Source organism: Henckelia pumila, unplaced genomic scaffold, assembly GCF_033568475.1.
Source record: "Henckelia pumila isolate YLH828 unplaced genomic scaffold, ASM3356847v2 CTG_473, whole genome shotgun sequence".
Taxonomy (NCBI): Eukaryota; Viridiplantae; Streptophyta; class Magnoliopsida; order Lamiales; family Gesneriaceae; genus Henckelia; species Henckelia pumila.
In genome coordinates, this window is record NW_027331835.1 from 203,167 (window position 1) to 222,426 (window position 19,260).

Below are 19,260 nucleotides of genomic sequence, written 5' to 3' on the forward strand. Positions count from 1 at the left end.
TTCCATAAAAAATTCTCTCTAGAATTTTATTAAGCTTTTGCTTACCCAAAAATCAAACTTATCAAAGTTTTCAACTTTGTGGCGTTTGTCGATTGATTATCCTCGTGGGTTGTCAGAAACAGGTTTTCTGAAGGTCCCGTTGTGATCAATTGTTTTCTTCGTGATTACTGTTGCTAGTTTCGTTGTAAGCTAGAGGTGGTTAATCCAAAACTTTTTACTTGTTTTCAAGATCGGGCAATTTCTTGTTTTCTTTTGTTATTGGATTGAAGGTACGATTTTAATATAGTCGTGTTTGCCTTCCATACATTAAGAATTCATATCATTTGGTATCAAAGCAAGGTTTTGAATCAAGTAAGTATCTATCTTCATCTATCTCTGTTCTTCGTGTTCTTCGTTCTTATCTGAGTCTATTCTTTATCAAATTTCTGTGTCGTTTCTTTCAAAATTGTTACCCAAGTCTCGTGTCTTGTGCTACAAGTTATAAAATAATAAAAAAAAAATCGGTCAAAAAAAAAAATTAAAGGACCGAAAGCTTAAAAAAATAAAAAAATAATAATAATAATAAAAAATAAAAGGAACAAGATAACTTGTGGTCAGTTAAGTAATTCGCTCTTGTTCATCCTTGAGTGCAAGTCAGAAATTCAAGTTCATAAAAATTCTTCATCTTGTTTTTGTCAGTCTTCGAGAGTCAATCTTTAAGTGTCTACGAGTTGTAAACTTGAAAGTTTGATTGAATTCTACATAAAGCAAAAGCCTGCATAAATTGAGTGAAAAAAAAAAGAGTGGTTGAGTGAATTCTTTGGAGTGAATTGTGAGAATTTGTGTGAGTTAATTTTATTACTAACGTTTTCTTGCAGGTACGATGAGTTCTTCTAGCCAAAATTTTTCTCAAGGTCAAATGGATGAATTGACCAAGATGATGATGGCGGCTTTGGGGCCAATACATGAGAAGTTGGATAAGCTTGAAGTTAGTGGAGGTGATGGTAAAAATAAAAAGAAAATATTTGAGGAAGATGATGATGGTGGAGAGGATGAAGAGAGTTTGGGTGAAAATTGGGGTAGAAATAGGAGGTTCATGAGGGTGAAAGAAATAGAAGGGGAGCTGTGAGAGGAAGATACATCGAAGGGAGTCGAGAGGATGGGAATATTAGTGGGATTAAGATGAAGATTCCTTCGTTCCATGAGAAATCTGATCCAGAGGCTTATTTGGAGTGGGAGATGAGAGTTGAATCGGTGTTTGATTGCCACAACTACAATGATGCGAAAAAAATAAAACTGGCGGTGGTTGAGTTTGTGGATTATGCTCTCATTTGGTGAGATCAATTTGTTACTTCTTGGAGGAGGAATCGAGAGCGTCCCATTGAGACATGGGAAGAGATGAAACAAATATTGCGGAAGAGATTTGTGCCTAATTACTACTATCGTGATATGTTTAGGCGTTTACAAAATTTGAAGCAAGGTTCGAAGAGTGTTGAGGATTACTTCAAGGAGTTGGAGATCACCATGATTCGAGCTAATATTGAAGAGGATCGTGAAGCAACTATGGCTCGTTTCTTATGTGGTTTGAATAGGGAGATTCAAGACCAAGTGGAGCTTAGACATTGCATGGATCTTGAGGAGATGGTACAATTGGCCATGAAAGTGGAACAACAACTCAAAAGGAGAGGTATGGATCGAAACTCTATTGTTGTGGGTTCTTCTACTCCTTGGCGTCCAAATGTTGGCAAACGAGAGGATGTCAAGCAGGTGTCCAAACCAAAAATCGACACCAAGCAAGAAACACCAAAGCAAGGAGTGCAAGGTAAATCTGAAACTCCTATTAATCGTTCTAGAGATATCAAATGCTTTAGATGTCAAGGTCTTGGTCATATTTCTAGTCAGTGTCCTAACAAAAAAATAATTATTGTGAATGATGGTGGTGAGGTTGAATTGGAGAGTGAGGAGAATTATGATGATATGCCTGCGTTGGAGGATCCCGATGACGAGGGATATAAGGCAGTCGTTGGAGAGTTGTTGGTGACTAGGAGAGTGTTGAATGTGCAACAAAAGGAAGAGGAAGAAAATCAAAGGGAAAATTTGTTTCATACTAGATGCTTTGTGAAAAACAAAGTGTGTAGTGTCATCATTGATGGGGGTAGCTGTACCAATGTCGCAAGTAGCGAGCTTGTTGAGAAATTGAGTTTGCCTACTTCAAAGAATCCTCAACCCTATAGATTGCAGTGGTTTAATAATAGTTCTGAAGTGAGAGTGACTAGGCGAGTTGTGGTGCCTTTCTCAATTGGGAAATATGGAGATGAAGTGATGTGCAATGTGGTGCCTATGCAAGCGTGTCATATCTTGTTGGGTAGACCGTGGCAATTTGATAGGAAGGTGACACATGATGGGTTTAAAAATCGTTATTCCTTTACTATGAAAAAGGAATCTATTGTATTGTTACCTATGACTCCAAAGCAAATATTGGAGGATCATTTGCAAAAGAAAAAGAAAGAAGAGGCCGAAAAAAAGAGTGAACAAAAAAGTGAGATGGCCTTAGAAAAAAAGAATGAAAGAAAAAAAGATGAGAAAAAAATTGAGAGGAAAGAGGCCGATAAAAAAATATATATGGCCCAAAAGCGTGAGTTGCGAGAGATTTTACATGTGCATACTCCACCTGTGTTGATTTTCTATAAGGAGATTCTCCTTAACACAAGTGATATAGCCGAAAATCTTTCGAGCAATGTTGTTTCTCTCTTGCAGGAATTTGAAGAATTATTTCCGGAGGATTTACCTCAAGGACTACCACCTTTGAGGGGAATTGAGCATCAAATTGATCTTGTGCCCAGAAGTGCGTTACCGAATCGTCCAGCTTATAGGAGTAATCCGGAGGAAACAAAAGAGCTACAAAGGCAGGTAAGTGAACTTCTCAATAAGGGGTTTGTGCGTGAGTCGATGTCTCCTTGTGCTGTACCTGTTTTGTTAGTGCCTAAGAAAGACGGTTCATGGAGAATGTGTGTTGATTGTAGAGCCATTAACAATATTAACATCAAGTATAGGCATCCTATTCCTAGGCTAGATGATATGTTGGATGAATTGCATGGTTCTAGCATTTTTAGTAAAATTGATTTGAAAAGTGGTTATCATCAAATTAGGATGAGAGAAGGAGATGAGTGGAAAACTGCTTTCAAAATGAAATATGGATTGTACGAGTGGTTGGTTATGCCATTTGGGTTAACTAATGCACCTAGTACTTTTATGAGATTGATGAATCATGTCTTGCGTGCTTATATTGGAAAATTTGTTGTGGTATACTTTGATGATATCTTGGTGTATAACAAAAATTTGAATGAGCATGTTGAACACTTGAGAATTGTGCTAATCACACTAAAGGCTGAGAATTTGTATGCTAATTTGAAAAAGTGTGTGCTTTGTACAAAAGAACTTGTGTTTCATGGTTTTGTTGTGAGTGCTCAAGGAGTCAAAGTTGATGAGGACAAGGTAAGTGCAATTTGAGATTGGCCAACGCCTACTTCAATTGGCCAAGTTCGGAGTTTTCATGGTCTTGCAAGTTTTTATAGGAGATTTGTAAAAGACTTCAGCACTTTGGCGGCTCCTATGACTGCAGTGATCAAGAAGAACGTTCCATTCCATTATGGCGAGGAGCAAGAGAAGTCTTTTGATATCATTAAGCAGAAATTAATTAATGCTCCTTTACTTGTATTACCTGATTTTTCTAATACTTTTGAAATTAAATGTGATGCGTCAGGTGTAGGAATTGGCGGTGTGTATCAGCAAGGTGGACGACCAATTGCATACTTCAGTGAGAAGCTAAGTGGAGCAGCGCTGAATTATCCTACCTACGACAAGGAATTCTATGCCTTGGTTCGTGTGCTTGAAACGTGGCAGCATTATTTGAGGCCAAAAGAATTTGTGATTCATACGGATCATGAGTCTTTGAAACATCTCAAAGGACAACAAAAGCTGAACAAGAGGCATGCCAAGTCGTGGCGTTTGTGGAAACTTTTCCCTATATTATCAAGTACAAGCAAGGGAAAGAAAACGTGGTAGCAGATGCTCTATCACGAAGGTATGTGCTTCTATCTACTCTGGACTCTAAGTTTTTGGGATTTGAGTATGTGAAGGAGTTATATGCCAATGATCATGATTTTGGTGAGATTTATGTGTCATGTTTGCATGGTCCGAAGGATATATTTTTCATGCATGATGGATATCTGTTTAAGGAAGATAAATTGTGTGTTCCTAAAGCGTCCATACGTGAATTACTTTTTAGGGAATCACATGGGGGTGGTTTGATGGGGCATTTTGGTGTGGCTAAAACTTATGATACTTTGTATGAACATTTTTATTGGCCACATATGAAGCATGATGTTGAGAGTATTTGTGAGAGATGTGTGACTTGTAGGAAAGCTAAGTCTAAGACACAACCGCATGGATTGTATACCCCACTTCCTGTTCCTAGTGAACCATGGGTAGATATTTCGATGGATTTTGTTTTAGGATTACCAAGATCTAAGAAGGGGAGGGATTCTGTGTTTGTGGTGGTTGATAGATTTTCGAAAATGGCTCATTTTATTGCTTGTCATAAATCTAATGATGCATCTCATGTTGCGGACTTGTTCTTTAATGAAATTTTCAGATTGCATGGCATGCCTAGGAGTATTGTTTCTGATAGAGATACTCGTTTCTTGAGTTACTTTTGAAAAACATTATGGTGCAAGCTTGGTACTAAATTACTGTTTTCGACTACATGTCATCCTCAAACGGATGGTCAAACTGAGGTTGTTAATAGGACATTAGGAACTTTGTTGCGTGCTATAATTAAAAAGAATTTGAAGAGTTGGGAAGAATGTTTGCCATTTGTGGAGTTTGCATATAATCGTAGTGTGCATTCTACTACAAATTTTTCGTCATTTGAAATTATGTATGGTTCTAATCCTTTAACCCCGTTGGATTTGATGTCTTTGCCTATGAGTGAAAGGGTTAACATGGATGGTAAGAAAAAGGCGGAATTTGTGAGAAATTTACATGAAAAAGTGAAGGCGAACATTGAGAAAAAGAATTTGCAGTATACAAAGCAAGCAAATAAGGGAAAGAAGAGAGTTGTGTTTGAACCAGGAGATTGGGTGTGGTTGCATTTGAGGAAAGAGCGGTTTCCTGTAAAACGGCGCTCCAAGCTTCTACCTAGAGGCGATGGACCGTTTCAAGTAATAGAGCGCATCAACGACAACGCCTACAAATTAGATTTGCCAGGCGAGTATAATGTCAATGCTACTTTCAATGTTTCTGACTTATCTCCATTTGATGTAGGTGATGAACAAGATTTGAGGACAAATCCTTTTCAAGAAGGGGAGGACGATGCGATCATGGATGGCTCGCATGCTGATAAAGTAACTAAAGATCTGTTGGAGATGCCACGAGGACCGGTTACGAGAGGCCGAGCTCAGAAGTTCAAGGAAGCACTTCAATCCTTGATGTTGAAGTCGCAAGAGGGCGTTGGATTTCTTGATATTCAATTTGGAGGTAGTTATCACCGTATTGAGGTCAAAGGCTGTCAAGAAAGTGAAGAAATTGAAGACCTTGTTCGCAGCCCAGGCGCGCCCGCTCCCTTATTTTGCGAAGAAGAAGCGCGCCCACGCCCCTTGATCGCGCGCCCGCGCTTACGGATGCCAAATTGACGAAGAATTGTGCGAGCTCTCAGCGCGCCCGCGCCTTGCCCTGCGCAACAAAGGCGCGCCCGCGCCTAGCCCTAGCGCGCCCGCCCCGATAATTTTACATGCACCGAAGGTATTTTGTGTGTGTGTTCGAGATTTTTAATATTTTGGCATTATTTTGCTTATTTTAGGTCTTTTATTCCTACTAGGAAACTTTAGGAGATATCTTTGATATCTTTTTGATTTATTTTGCATTATCTTTCAATATTTTGGGTTGTAATATAAATACTACAATATTCATTATTTTAAGGGCAATTAAGATTTCAGATTATTGATTATTCCATACAAAATTCTCTCTAGAATTTTATTAAGCTTTTGCTTACCCAAAAATCAAACTTATCAAAGTTTTCAACTTTGTGGCGTTTGTCGATTGATTATCCTCGTGGGTTGTCAGAAACAGGTTTTCTGAAGGTCCCGTTGTGATCAATTGTTTTCTTCGTGATTACTGTTGCTAGTTTCGTTGTAAGCTAGAGGTGGTTAATCCAAAACTTTTTACTTGTTTTCAAGATCGGGCAATTTCTTGATTTCTTTTGTTATTGGATTGAGGGTACAATTTTAATATAGTGTTTTTGCCTTCCATACATTAAGAATTCATATCATTTGGTATCAAAGCCAAGGTTTTGAATCAAGTAAGTATCTATCTTCATCTATCTCTGTTCTTCGTGTTCTTCGTTCTTATCTGAGTCTATACTTTATCAAATTTCTGTGTCATTTTTTTCAAACTTGTTACCCAAGTCTCGTGTCTTGTGCTACAAGTTATAAAAAAAAAAAAACCGGTCAAAAAAAAAATTAAAGGACCAAAAGCTTCAAAAAAAAAAATAATAATAATAAAAAAAAAATAGAAGGAACAAGATAACTTGTGGTCAGTTAAGTAATTCGCCCTTGTTCATCCTTGAGTGCAAGTCAGAAATTCAAGTTCATAAAAATTCTTCATCTTGTTTTTGTCAGTCTTCGAGAGTCAATCTTCAAGTGTCTACGAGTTGTAAACTTTAAAGTTTGATTGAATTCTACATAAAGAAAAAGCCTGCATAAATTGAGTGAAAAAAAAAAAGAGTGGTTGAGTGAATTCTTTGTAGTGAATTGTGAGAATTTGTGTGAGATAATTTTATTACTAACGTTTTCTTGCAGGTACGATGAGTTCTTCTAGCCAAAACTTTTCTCAAGGTCAAATGGATGAATTGACCAAGATGATGATGGCGGCTTTGGGGCCAATACATGAGAAGTTGGATAAGCTTGAAGTTAGTGGAGGTGATGGTAAAAATAAAAAGAAAATATTTGAGGAAGATAATGATGGTGGAGAGGATGAAGAGAGTTTGGGTGAAAATTGGGGTAGAAATAGGAGGGTTCATGAGGGTGAAAGAAATAGAAGGGGAGCTGTGAGAGGAAGGTGACAAGGCGAGTTGTGGTGCCTTTCTAGATTGCAGTGGTTTAATGATAGTTCGGAAGTGAGAGTGACAAGGCGAGTTGTGGTGCCTTTCTCAATTGGGAAATATGGAGATGAAGTGGTGTGCAATGTGGTGCCTATGCAAGCGTGTCATATCTTGTTGGGTAGACTATGGCAATTTGATAGGAAGGTGACACATGATGGGTTTAAAAATCGTTATTCCTTTACTATGAAAAAGGAATCTGTTGTATTGTTACCTATGACTCCAAAGCAAATATTGGAGGATCATTTGCAAATGAAAAAGAAAGAAGAGGCCGAAAAGAAGAGTGAACAAAAAAGTGAGATGGCCTTAGAAAAAAAGAATGAAAGAAAAAAAGATGAGAAAAAAATTGAGAGGAAAGAGGCCAATAAAAAAATATATATGACCCAAAAGTGTGAGTTGCGAGAGATTTTACATGTGCATACTCCACTTGTGTTGATTTTCTATAAGGAGATTCTCCTTAACACAAGTGATATAGCCGGAAATCTTTCGAGCAATGTTGTTTCTCTCTTGCAGGAATTTGAAGAATTATTTCCGGAGGATTTACCTCAAGGACTACCACCTTTGAGGGGAATTGAGCATCAAATTGATCTTGTGCCCGAAAGTGCGTTACCGAATCGTCCAGCTTATAGGAGTAATCCGGAGGAAACAAAAGAGCTACAAAGGCAGGTAAGTGAACTTCTCGATAAGGGGTTTGTGCGTGAGTCGATGTCTCCTTGTGCTGTACCTATTTTGTTAGTGCCTAAGAAAGACGGTTCATGGAGAATGTATGTTGATTGTAGAGCCATTAACAATATTACCATCAAGTATAGGCATCCTATTCCTAAGCTAGATGATATGTTGGATGAATTGCATGGTTCTAGCATTTTTAGTAAAATTGATTTGAAAAGTGGTTATCATCAAATTAGGATGAGAGAAGGAGATGAGTGGAAAACTGCTTTCAAAACGAAATATGGATTGTACGAGTGGTTGGTTATGCCATTTGGGTTAACTAATGCACCTAGTACTTTTATGAGATTGATGAATCATGTCTTGCGTGCTTATATTGGAAAATTTGTTGTTGTATACTTTGATGATATCTTGGTGTATAGCAAAAATTTGAATGAGCATGTTGAACACTTGAGAATTGTGCTAATCACACTAAAGACTGAGAATTTGTATGCTAATTTGAAAAAGTGTGTGTTTTGTACAAAAGAACTTGTGTTTCTTGGTTTTGTTGTGAGTGCTCAAGGAGTCAAAGTTGATGAGGACAAGGTAAGTGCAATTCGAGATTGGCCAACGCCTACTTCAATTGGCCAAGTTCGGAGTTTTCATGGTCTTGCAAGTTTCTATAGGAGATTTTAAAAGACTTCAGCACTTTGGCGGCTCCTATAACTGCAGTGATCAAGAAGAACGTTCCATTCCATTGGGGTGAGGAGCAAGAGAAGTCTTTTGATATCATTAAGCAGAAATTAATTAATACTCCTTTACTTGTATTACCTGATTTTTCTAATATTTTTGAAATTGAATGTGATGCGTCAGGTGTAGGAATTGGCGGTGTGTTGATGCAAGGTGGACGACCAATTGCATACTTCAGTGAGAAGCTAAGTGGAGCAGCGCTGAATTATCCTACCTACGACAAGGAATTCTATGCCTTGGTTCGTGTGCTTGAAACGTGGCAGCATTATTTGAGGCCAAAAGAATTTGTGATTCATATGGATTATGAGTCTTTGAAACATCACAAAGGACAACAAAAGCTGAACAAGAGGCATGCCAAGTGGGTGGCGTTTGTGGAGACTTTTCCCTATATTATCAAGTACAAGCAAGGGAAAGAAAACGTGGTAGTAGATGCTCTATCACGAAGGTATGTGCTTCTATCTACTCTGGACTCTAAGTTTTTGGGATTTGAGTATGTGAAGGAGTTGTATGTCAATGATCATGATTTTGGTGAGATTTATGTGTCATGTTTGCATGGTCCGAAGGATAAATTTTTCATGCATGATGGATATCTGTTTAAGGAAGATAAATTGTGTGTTCCTAAATCGTCCATACGTGAATTACTTGTTAGGGAATCACATGGGGGTGGTTTGATGGGGCATTTTGGTGTAGCTAAAACTTATGATACTTTGTATGAACATTTTTATTGGCCACATATGAAGCATGATGTTGAGAGTATTTGTGAGAGATGTGTGACTTGTAGGAAAGCTAAGTCTAAGACACAACCGCATGGATTGTATACCCCACTTCCTGTTCCTAGTGAACCATGGGTAGATATTTCGATGGATTTTGTTTTAGGATTACCAAGATCTAAGAAGGGGAGGGATTCTATATTTGTGGTGGTTGATAGATTTTCAAAAATGGCTCATTTTATTGCTTGTCATAAATCTGATGATGCATCTCATGTTGCGGACTTGTTCTTTAATGAAATTGTCAGATTGCATGGCATGCCTAGGAGTATTGTTTCTGATAGAGATACTCGTTTCTTGAGTTACTTTTGGAAAATATTATGGTGCAAGCTTGGTACTAAATTACTGTTTTCGACTACATGTCATCCTCAAACGGATGGTCAAACTGAGGTTGTTAATAGGACATTAGGAACTTTGTTGCGTGCTATAATTAAAAAGAATTTGAAGAGTTGGGAAGAATGTTTGCCATTTGTGGAGTTTGCATATAATCGTAGTGTGCATTCTACTACAAATTTTTCACCATTTGAAATTGTGTATGGTTTTAATCCTTTAACCCCGTTAGATTTGATGTCTTTGCCTATGAGTGAAAGGGTTAACATGGATGGTAAGAAAAAGGCGGAATTTGTGAGAAATTTACATGAAAAAGTGAAGGCGAACATTGAGAAAAAGAATTTGCAGTATACAAAGCAAGCAAATAAGGGAAAGAAGAGAGTTGTGTTTGAACCAGGAGATTGGGTGTGGTTGCATTTGAGGAAAGAGCGGTTTCCTGAAAAACGGCGCTCCAAGCTTCTACCTAGAGGCGATGGACCGTTTCAAGTATTAGAACACATCAACGACAACGCTTACAAATTAAATTTGCCAGGTGAGTATAATGTCAATGCTACTTTCAATGTTTCTGACTTATCTCCATTTGATGTAGGTGATGAACAAGATTTGAGGACAAATCCTTTTCAAGAAGGGGAGGATGATGCGATCATGGATGGCTCGCATGCTGATAAAGTAACTAAGGATCCGTTGGAGATGCCACGAGGACCGGTTACGAGAGGCCGAGCTCAGAAGTTCAAGGAAGCACTTCAATCCTTGATGTTGAAGTCGCAAGAGGGCGTTGGATTTCTTGATATTCAATTTGGAGGTAGTTATCACCGTATTGAGGTCAAAGGCGGTCAATTGTTTTCTGAAGGTCCCGTTGTGATCAATTGTTTTCTTCGTGATTACTGTTGTTAGTTTCGTTGTAAGTTAGAGGTGGTTAATCCAAAACTTTTTACTTGTTTTCAAGATCGGGCAATTTTTTGATTTCTTTTGTTATTGGATTGAGGGTACGATTTTAATATAGTGTTTTTGCCTTCCATACATTAAGAATTCATATAATTTGGTATCAAAGCCAAGGTTTTGAATCAAGTAAGTATCTATCTTCATCTATCTCTGTTCTTCGTGTTTTTCGTTCTTATCTGAGTCTATTCTATATCAAATTTCTGTGTCGTTTCTTTCAAACTTGTTACCCAAGTCTCGTGTCTTGTGCTACAAGTTATAAAAAAAAAAAAAAAACCGGTCAAAAAAAAAATTAAAGGACCGAAAGCTTCAAAAAAAAAATAATAAGAATAATAAAAAAAAATAGAAGGAACAAGATAACTTGTGGTCAGTTAAGTAATTCGCTCTTGTTCATCCTTGAGTGCAAGTCAGAAATTCAAGTTCATAAAAATTCTTCATCTTGTTTTTGTCAGTCTTCGAGAGTCAATCTTCAAGTGTCTACGAGTTGTAAACTTGAAAGTTTGATTTAATTCTACATAAAGCAAAAGCCTGCATAAATTGAGTGAAAAAAAAAGAGTGGTTGAGTGAATTCTTTGGAGTGAATTGTGAGAATTTGTGTGAGGTAATTTTATTACTAACGTTTTCTTGCAGGTACGATGAGTTCTTTTAGCCAAAACTTTTCTCAAGGTCAAATGGATGAATTGACCAAGATGATGATGGCGGCTTTGGGGCCAATACATGAGAAGTTGGAAAAGCTTGAAGTTAGTAGAGGTGATGGTAAAAATAAAAAGAAAATATTTGAGGAAGATGATGATGGTGGAGAGGATGAAGAGAGTTTGGGTGAAAATTGGGGTAGAAATAGGAGGGTTCATGAGGGTGAAAGAAATAGAAGGGGAGCTGTGAGAGGAAGATATATCGAAGGGAGTCGAGAGGATGGGAATATTAGTGGGATTAAGATGAAGATTCCTTCGTTCCATGGGAAATCTGATCCGGAGGCTTATTTGGAGTGGGAGATGAGAGTTGAATCAGTGTTTGATTGCCACAACTACAATGATGCGAAAAAAATAAAACTAGCGGTGGTTGAGTTTGTGGATTATGCTCTCATTTGGTTGGATCAATTTGTTACTTCTAGGAGGAGGAATCGAGAGCGTCCCATTGAGACATGGGAGGAGATGAAGCAAATAGTGCGGAAGAGATTTGTGCCTAATTACTACTATCGTTATATGTTTAGGCGTTTACAAAATTTGAAGCAAGGTTCGAAGAGTGTTGAGGATTACTTCAAGGAGTTGGAGGTCATCATGATTCGAGCTAATATTGAAGAGGATCGTGAAGCAACTATGGCTCGTTTCTTATGTGGTTTGAATAGGGAGATTCAAGACCAAGTGGAGCATAGACATTGCATGGATCTTGAGGAGATGGTACAATTGGCCATGAACTCAAAAGGAGAGTTATGGGTCGAAACTCTACTGTTGTGGGTTCTTCTACTCCTTGGCATCCAAACGTTGGCAAACGAGAGGATGTCAAGCCGGTGTCCAAACCAAAAATCGACACCAAGCAAGAAACACCAAAGCAAGGAGTGCAAGGTAAATCTGAAACTCCTATTAATCGTTCTAGAGATATCAAATTCTTTAGATGTCAAGGTCTTGGTCATATTGCTAGTCAGTGTCCTAACAAAAAAATAATGATTGTGAATGATGGTGGTGAGGTTGAATCGGAGAGTGAGGAGGAGAATTATGATGATATGCCTGCGTTGGAGGATCCCGATGACGAGGGATATAAGGCAGTCGTTGGAGAGTTGTTGGTGACTAAGAGAGTGTTGAATGTGCAACAAAAGGAAGAGGAAGAAAATCAAAGGGAAAATTTGTTTCATACTAGATGCTTTGTGAAAAACAAAGTGCGTAGTGTCATCATTGATGGGGGTAGCTGTACCAATGTTGCAAGTAGCGAGCTTGTTGAGAAATTGAGTTTGCCTACTTCAAAGCATCCTCAACCCTATAGATTGCAGTGGTTTAATGATAGTTCTGAAGTGAGAGTGACTAGGCGAGTTGTGGTGCCTTTCTCAATTGGGAAATATGGAGATGAAGTGGTGTGCAATGTGGTGCCTATACAAGCGTGTCATATCTTGTTGGGTAGACTGTGGCAATTTGATAGGAAGGTGACACATGATGGGTTTAAAAATCGTTATTCCTTTACTATGAAAAAAGAATCTGTTGTATTGTTACCTATGACTCCAAAGCAAATATTGGAGGATCATTTGCAAAAGAAAAAGAAAGAAGAGGCCGAAAAAAAGAGTGAACAAAAAAGTGAGATGGCCTTAGAAAAAAAGAATGAAAGAAAAAAAGATGAGAAAAAAATTGAGAGGAAAGAGGCCGATAAAAAAATATATATGGCCCAAAAGCGTGAGTTGCGAGAGATTTTACATATGCATACTCCACCATTCATTATTTTAAGGGCAATTAAGATTTCAGATTATTGATTATTCCATACAAAATTCTCTCTAGAATTTTATTAAGCTTTTGCTTACCCAAAAATCAAACTTATCAAAGTTTTCAACTTTGTGGCGTTTGTCGATTGATTATCCTCGTGGGTTGTCAGAAACAGGTTTTCTGAAGGTTCCGTTGTGATCAATTGTTTTCTTCGTGATTACTGTTGCTAGTTTCGTTGTAAGCTAGAGGTGGTTAATCCAAAACTTTTTACTTGTTTTCAAGATCGGGCAATTTTTTGATTTCTTTTGTTATTGGATTGAGGGTACGATTTTAATATAGTCGTGTTTGCCTTCCATACATTAAGAATTCATATCAGGAGAAGAGACAGATACTACAACAGGTAATGTTTCAATAGGCAAAGAATGCAATGAAGCAAATCGTGCAGAGATAAATGTATGGGATGCACCTGTATCTATCAATACATATGCAGGATAACCAGAAAGAGAACAGTTACCTGCAATCACGTCATATGATGCTCCCTGTTCCTGTTCCTCTGTCAATGCAAAGACATGAGCCTGCTGTCTCTGAGGCTGACTGCCTGTCTGATTTCCTCCTGGCCTTGTCTATTGCTGTGGATGTGTTGGTTGAAAGGAATGAACAGAAGAGGCTTGTCTGGCAGGTTGAGCCACTGATCGTGATGACTTTGCACCTCTTAACTGTCCAAAACCTCTCTGAGGACATACCCTCGCAAAATGGCCAGTCTGATGGCATATATGGCACCTCCCAGATATACCTCGGCATTGATCGGTCGGATGTCCTCCACCACAACTATTACAAAACACTCCAGGCTTCGGTTTCGGACCACTGGAACTCGAATAACTGCTCCCTGACTTCTTAAACTGCTTTTCTCGTGCTTGCAAATATCCCTTCTTTCCACTGCTGCTACCAGCACCTTCAAATCGAGGAGGTTGTGAACTTGGAGCTGGGGATTGAGGCTGTCTCGGAGGCTGAGCGATATACGAAGCTCCTCGCTGCTGTATCAAACCGGCTTCCGCTCCCTTGGCATTGTTCAATGCTTCCGCAAAAGTATTTGGTCGCCTTGTGTTTACTAATGTAAATACCTCTGGAGTCAGTCCATTAATGAACTGATCAGCCATGGCCTCGTCACTATCAGCTACATGTGGCGCAAAACATAGTAAGGTAGAGAACTTTGCTGCATACTCTTCAATATTTAAGTTCCCTTGCTTCAAGTTAGCAAATTCTGCACCTTTATCTTTGCGGTAAGACACCGGAAAGAAGCATTGATAAAACTCTGTTTTGAAGACATTCCAGGTAAGTACAGTCCTTCTACGCTCCAGAGACTTCTTGGTTGTGAACCACCAGATTTTCGCAACCTCATGCAACTGATGTCCAATGAGTCTGACTCTTCGATCATCACCGTAGTCAAGTGAATTAAACAACATCTCCATATCATCAAGCCATCCTTCACATTCGACTGCATTCTCGGTACCTTTCAGGGTTGGCGGATAATATGATTGAAAACGTTTGAGCAGTGTTTCCATCGGAGTGGCAGTCATATCTGTCATGTCTCTCGAAGTACTTCCTTGTTCATTACTCGGAATTTCAGCTTGAGGCACAATCGGTGTTACCACTGTTGGTGGAGTATGAACTGTCTGTTCTAACACAGGAGTAGGGACCTGTGATCTAAGAGGAGGTCATCCTGGTCGTCGAGACATATCTGATTATCAAAATGGTTAGGATACCATAATCATCAAATCTATCTCAGTCCTCCTCTGATCATCTTACCTCTGATCAAGACTCGGTTCTGATTCAATCTTAAAAGAATAATCAAAGTACTCAACAAAACATGCTTCCAATCAATTCAGATTATCAGATAGCATATCATAATTCATCAGAACACATGCTTCTAATCGATTCCGATATTCCAGTAAGCATGCATTTTTAATCATCATAATCATATTTTCAAATAAAATAAATACAACATCTTGTAATAAAATACTTGAAAGTAAATCATGCTAGCATTTACAACATGTAATTCAATCATGTAAATAATCGTAGCATAATAAAATAAATAAGCAAGGAAGATGACTCGATCTACCCCACTCACTATCTAACTCAGTCCAGAATTTTCTCGCTCTGATACCACCTGTTGTGATGACCCGATTCTTAATCTCTCAATCTCAAAGTTAATCCATAATACATGAATTAAATCTATCATTAAGCTATAAAGAAAAGGGAAAGAAAATTAAAAAAAAAATTTAAAATGAGCTGCGCTCGCGCGGCTAAAAAGTGCCGCGCGAGCGCACCCTGTTTTACTCAAAACAGAGGTGCAGCTCGAGGCTGCGCGCGAGCTGCTCTTTTCTGCAGCTCGGGCGCGGTCCTGGGCAGAAAAATTTGCAGCAAATCTCACCCTTTTCTCAGCCTAGAAAACATTCTCATTCATCTATACCAAGTCTAAGAAATCTCATACAACATCCAACATGTAATAGACAAGGTAGATGAAGTCATTAACAAGAGCATAAACATATCTCAAATTGGAGTTTACACTATTAGTTCAAGCTATAATACAAAGCCAAAGAGTAGAAACTCTAGACAATAACTCAACTCCAAAAGTTCATACATCCACTCTTGTTCTGAACATAAAGTTGATAACAAACTTAACTTCTAATCCGGATCATCACTCTATTCTCCTCATCCCTTGTTCTTCAAGTTCGCTTTTGCCCGGTTCCACTCCCGCCTATTGCCATGACACATACAACACAACAATAGCCGGATAACTCCGGTGAGAAATACATTTCCCAGTAAAAGCAACTAAACATGCATATACAACATATATCAGGCTCATGATATAAATAAAACAATGCATGTTTTCAAAACAAGGTTTATTCAAGAACTCTCTCATTTCGTCGGTTGGGATCCCGAGAAGAAGATATCATAGCTAACCACCGACTCTCCCGATCGAGGTGGGGCTACTTATCCTACTTCTCTAGACTTTGAAGCCACTATATATGCACTTCAGACGCTAGGCTACGTCAACCACCCAGGCCATACATATATAATCCCTCAAGGAATAAGTCTTGCAAGATGAATGCAACATATATCATCATAAAAGCATTCGTTAACATCAAAGACTCATTCACCAAATCATAGAAGAGCATATAAAATCAATTAAGCAAATAAGTATGTGATTTAGGGAACTCGATACAAACCATCTCGAGTTGTAATCTCCATCGAATAATAGTTCACTTTTACCTTTCAAATGTGAGGATTAAGGTGTCTTCTAGCTTGTCAAAATCTGTACAACATCAACCAAAAGCCTAATCTCAAAATGTGTCGACCCGAGTTCTAATCTCTCATTTAACCAAATCATCATAATTAATAGTCAAGGAATCAAAGACTGAACAAAGTAAATTTTTTTTTTTTTTTAAAATCAGAGCACCTCGCTCGATCGGTAAAAAGCTACCGATCGAGCGAGCACAAAGGCCCAACTCTCGGGTGCAACAAAATTGTGGCCTTGCTCGATCGGTCATTTTCTACCGATCGAGCGAGCACAACTGCTCAAGTTTCTGTCCAAGAAATAACAGCCTCGCTCGATCGGTAGGAATCACCCGATCGAGCGAGCACATTTCCAGAAGAAAAGATTAGAACTTTTGCTGTCAACTATGTAATCTTCCTAGCATGTTCAAATACTTCATGGCATAATTGAACACTAACAATTCAATCTTATAACCACAACTAACATATATCCTAAACAAGATATAGTTAAATAAGAACAAGATCACCATATACTTGAATAAAGTCTCATGCTAGAATTACATATCATACAAGAATCATCATGCTACATCATGTTGTCTTAAGGATTTACACATCTTTCCAAATCCTATATACATAAACAAGACAACAACTTATTATCAACAAATCTTGGTACAAGTAGCTATAACATAATCATGTTTATGACATTCAACACTTTCATTGACAGCTCACTCAAACCATCTAACACTCGGATCATCACGCTATTCTTCTCATCCCTTGTCCTTCAAGTTTGCTTTTGCCCGGTTCCACTCCCGCCTATTGCCATGACACATACAACACAACAATAGCCGGATAACTCCGATGAGAAATACATTTCCCAGTAAAAGCAACTAAACATGCATATAAAACATATATCAAGCTCATGATATAAATAAAGACAATGCATGTTTTAAAACAAGGTTCATCTCTTATCTCGTCGGTTGGGATCCCGAGAAAAAGATATCATAGCTAACCAACGACTCTCCCAATCGAGGTGGGGCTACTTATCTTACTTCTCTAGACTTTGAAGCCACTACATATGCATTTCAGACGCTAGGCTACGTCAACCACTCAGGCCATACATATATAATCCCTCAAATCGTCTATTCGAACGTTTCCGTTCATTTCAAAATCAAAGAATAAGTCTTTCAAGATGAATGCAATATATATCATCACAAGAGCATTCATTAACATCTAATACTCATTAAATAAATCATAGAAGAGCATAGAAAGCAATTAAGCAAATAAGTATGTGATTTAGGGAACTCGATACAAACCATCTCGAGTTATAATCTCATTCAAGTAGTAATCCACTTTTACCTTTCAAATGTGATGTGTATGGTGTCTTCTAACTTGTCAAAATCTGTACAAGATCAACCATAAGCCTATCTCAAAATCTGCTCAAGTTTCAACCCAAACTTCAAGGCAAAATGCTACCAACCTCGTTCTTTCTTCTATCGATTTTGGAGGCGATGTTCTCAAGCTCGATGTGTCCTGTTTATAAGCTGAAACAACAACATAATTGCCAAAGAACATCAGCTTAAGCTCATCTCAATATCAGCCCAAACATAAGATAGCAAAACACTTCAAATCAAAAGTTCGTCGGCATATCGGTATAAACTCGGCAATCCCGAACGCAACTATAACAATATCAGTTGTATAAGCTTCAAAACCAACATAATCCTCAACATATCAGCAGGTATATAAATCGAATCATAGCTGGGAAATCATAAGAACATGATACAACAATCATTCCTCAACCCAACTTCAATAAAACAAGTTTAGAAGCTCATCAACCTCAACTCACAACACAAATCTGATAACTACCATTTTCGAATTCTCAAACCCTGATGAACTAAGAGAAAACTTACATCAATTTGAAGGTCTCGTTGCAAGGATTCCAGAACATCTTTTGGAATCAAAATCGGATAATCAGAACTCAAGATATGTCAATTGGAAGATGATGAAGAAATTTTGGGATTTCTTTGGTTCTTGCTCTCGATTCTTGCCTCTGAAAAATCTGATGGAATGTGTGTTGTGTCACACGTGTACATGCTGAGTATTCCTTTACAATTCTGATAAATTCATTAATAATTGCACTTTAGCCCCTCAACTATTCAAAAATTGCAATTTGGTCCTCAACTTCCTATTTCATTCAATTTCAATCCTAATCAATTTAAGAATATTAGAATTTAAATCAAAACTCCAAATATTCCCAAATTAATTATTCTCGGATTAAAATTAAATAATTCCGGGCGTTACAATTCTCCCCCACTAAGACACGATTTCGTCCTCGAAATCTCAAGTAGTATCAACAGATCATATAATAGAAAGAACAGAAAGACTAAAGGAGACTCACATCATTGAAACATCTCTGGAAATCGTTGTCGCATATCTGATTCTGTCTCCCAAGTAGCTTCTTCAATACCATGACGACTCCACTGAACTTTCACAAGCGGAATAGTCTTCGTTCGAAGTTGCTTCTCCTTACAATCAAGAATCTGAATTGGCTTTTCGAAATAATTCAAAGTCTCGTCGAGTTCAGCCTCATCAGATTGAAGCACATGAGATTCATCAGCAAAATATTTTCGAAGCATCGATACATAAAAGACATCATGTATTCCAGATAAAGCCGGAGGAAGAGCTAATCGATAGGCAAGATTGCCTATTTTTTCCAGAATTTCATACGGACCAATGTAGCATGGAGACAACTTCCCTCGCTTGCCAAATCGTACGGTGCCTCTGAACGGAGAAATCTTCAGAAATACACGATCCCCCTGTTCAAAAGACAAAGGTCGACGTCGAATATTGGCATACTTCGCTTGTCTGTCCTGAGCTGTCTTCATTCTTTTCTGAATAAGCTTCACCTGTTCAGTCATATCTCGAATCATGTCAGGTCCAACCTCAGGTACTTCAGAAATATCATCCCAGAAAAGAGGTGATCGACATTTTCTACCATACAGAGCTTCAAATGGAG

The 19,260-nt window shown here is 38.2% G+C and overlaps 1 protein-coding gene and 1 pseudogene across 1 annotated transcript in view; both read left to right on the forward strand.

Annotated features, from left to right (window-relative positions):
- Positions 1 to 1,161: 1,161 nt before the first annotated feature.
- On the forward strand, positions 1,162 to 11,215 carry LOC140872711 (uncharacterized; annotated as a pseudogene).
- A 22-nt stretch (positions 11,216 to 11,237) lies between these two features.
- Positions 11,238 to 19,260, forward strand: part of LOC140872712 (heat shock cognate 70 kDa protein-like) — a 59,304-nt gene continuing 51,281 nt past the window's right edge. Inside the window, exon 1 of the mRNA XM_073275582.1 lies at positions 11,238 to 12,046. Coding sequence (XP_073131683.1) covers positions 11,238 to 12,046 — 809 coding nt within the window. The remainder of the gene's footprint in view (positions 12,047 to 19,260) is intronic.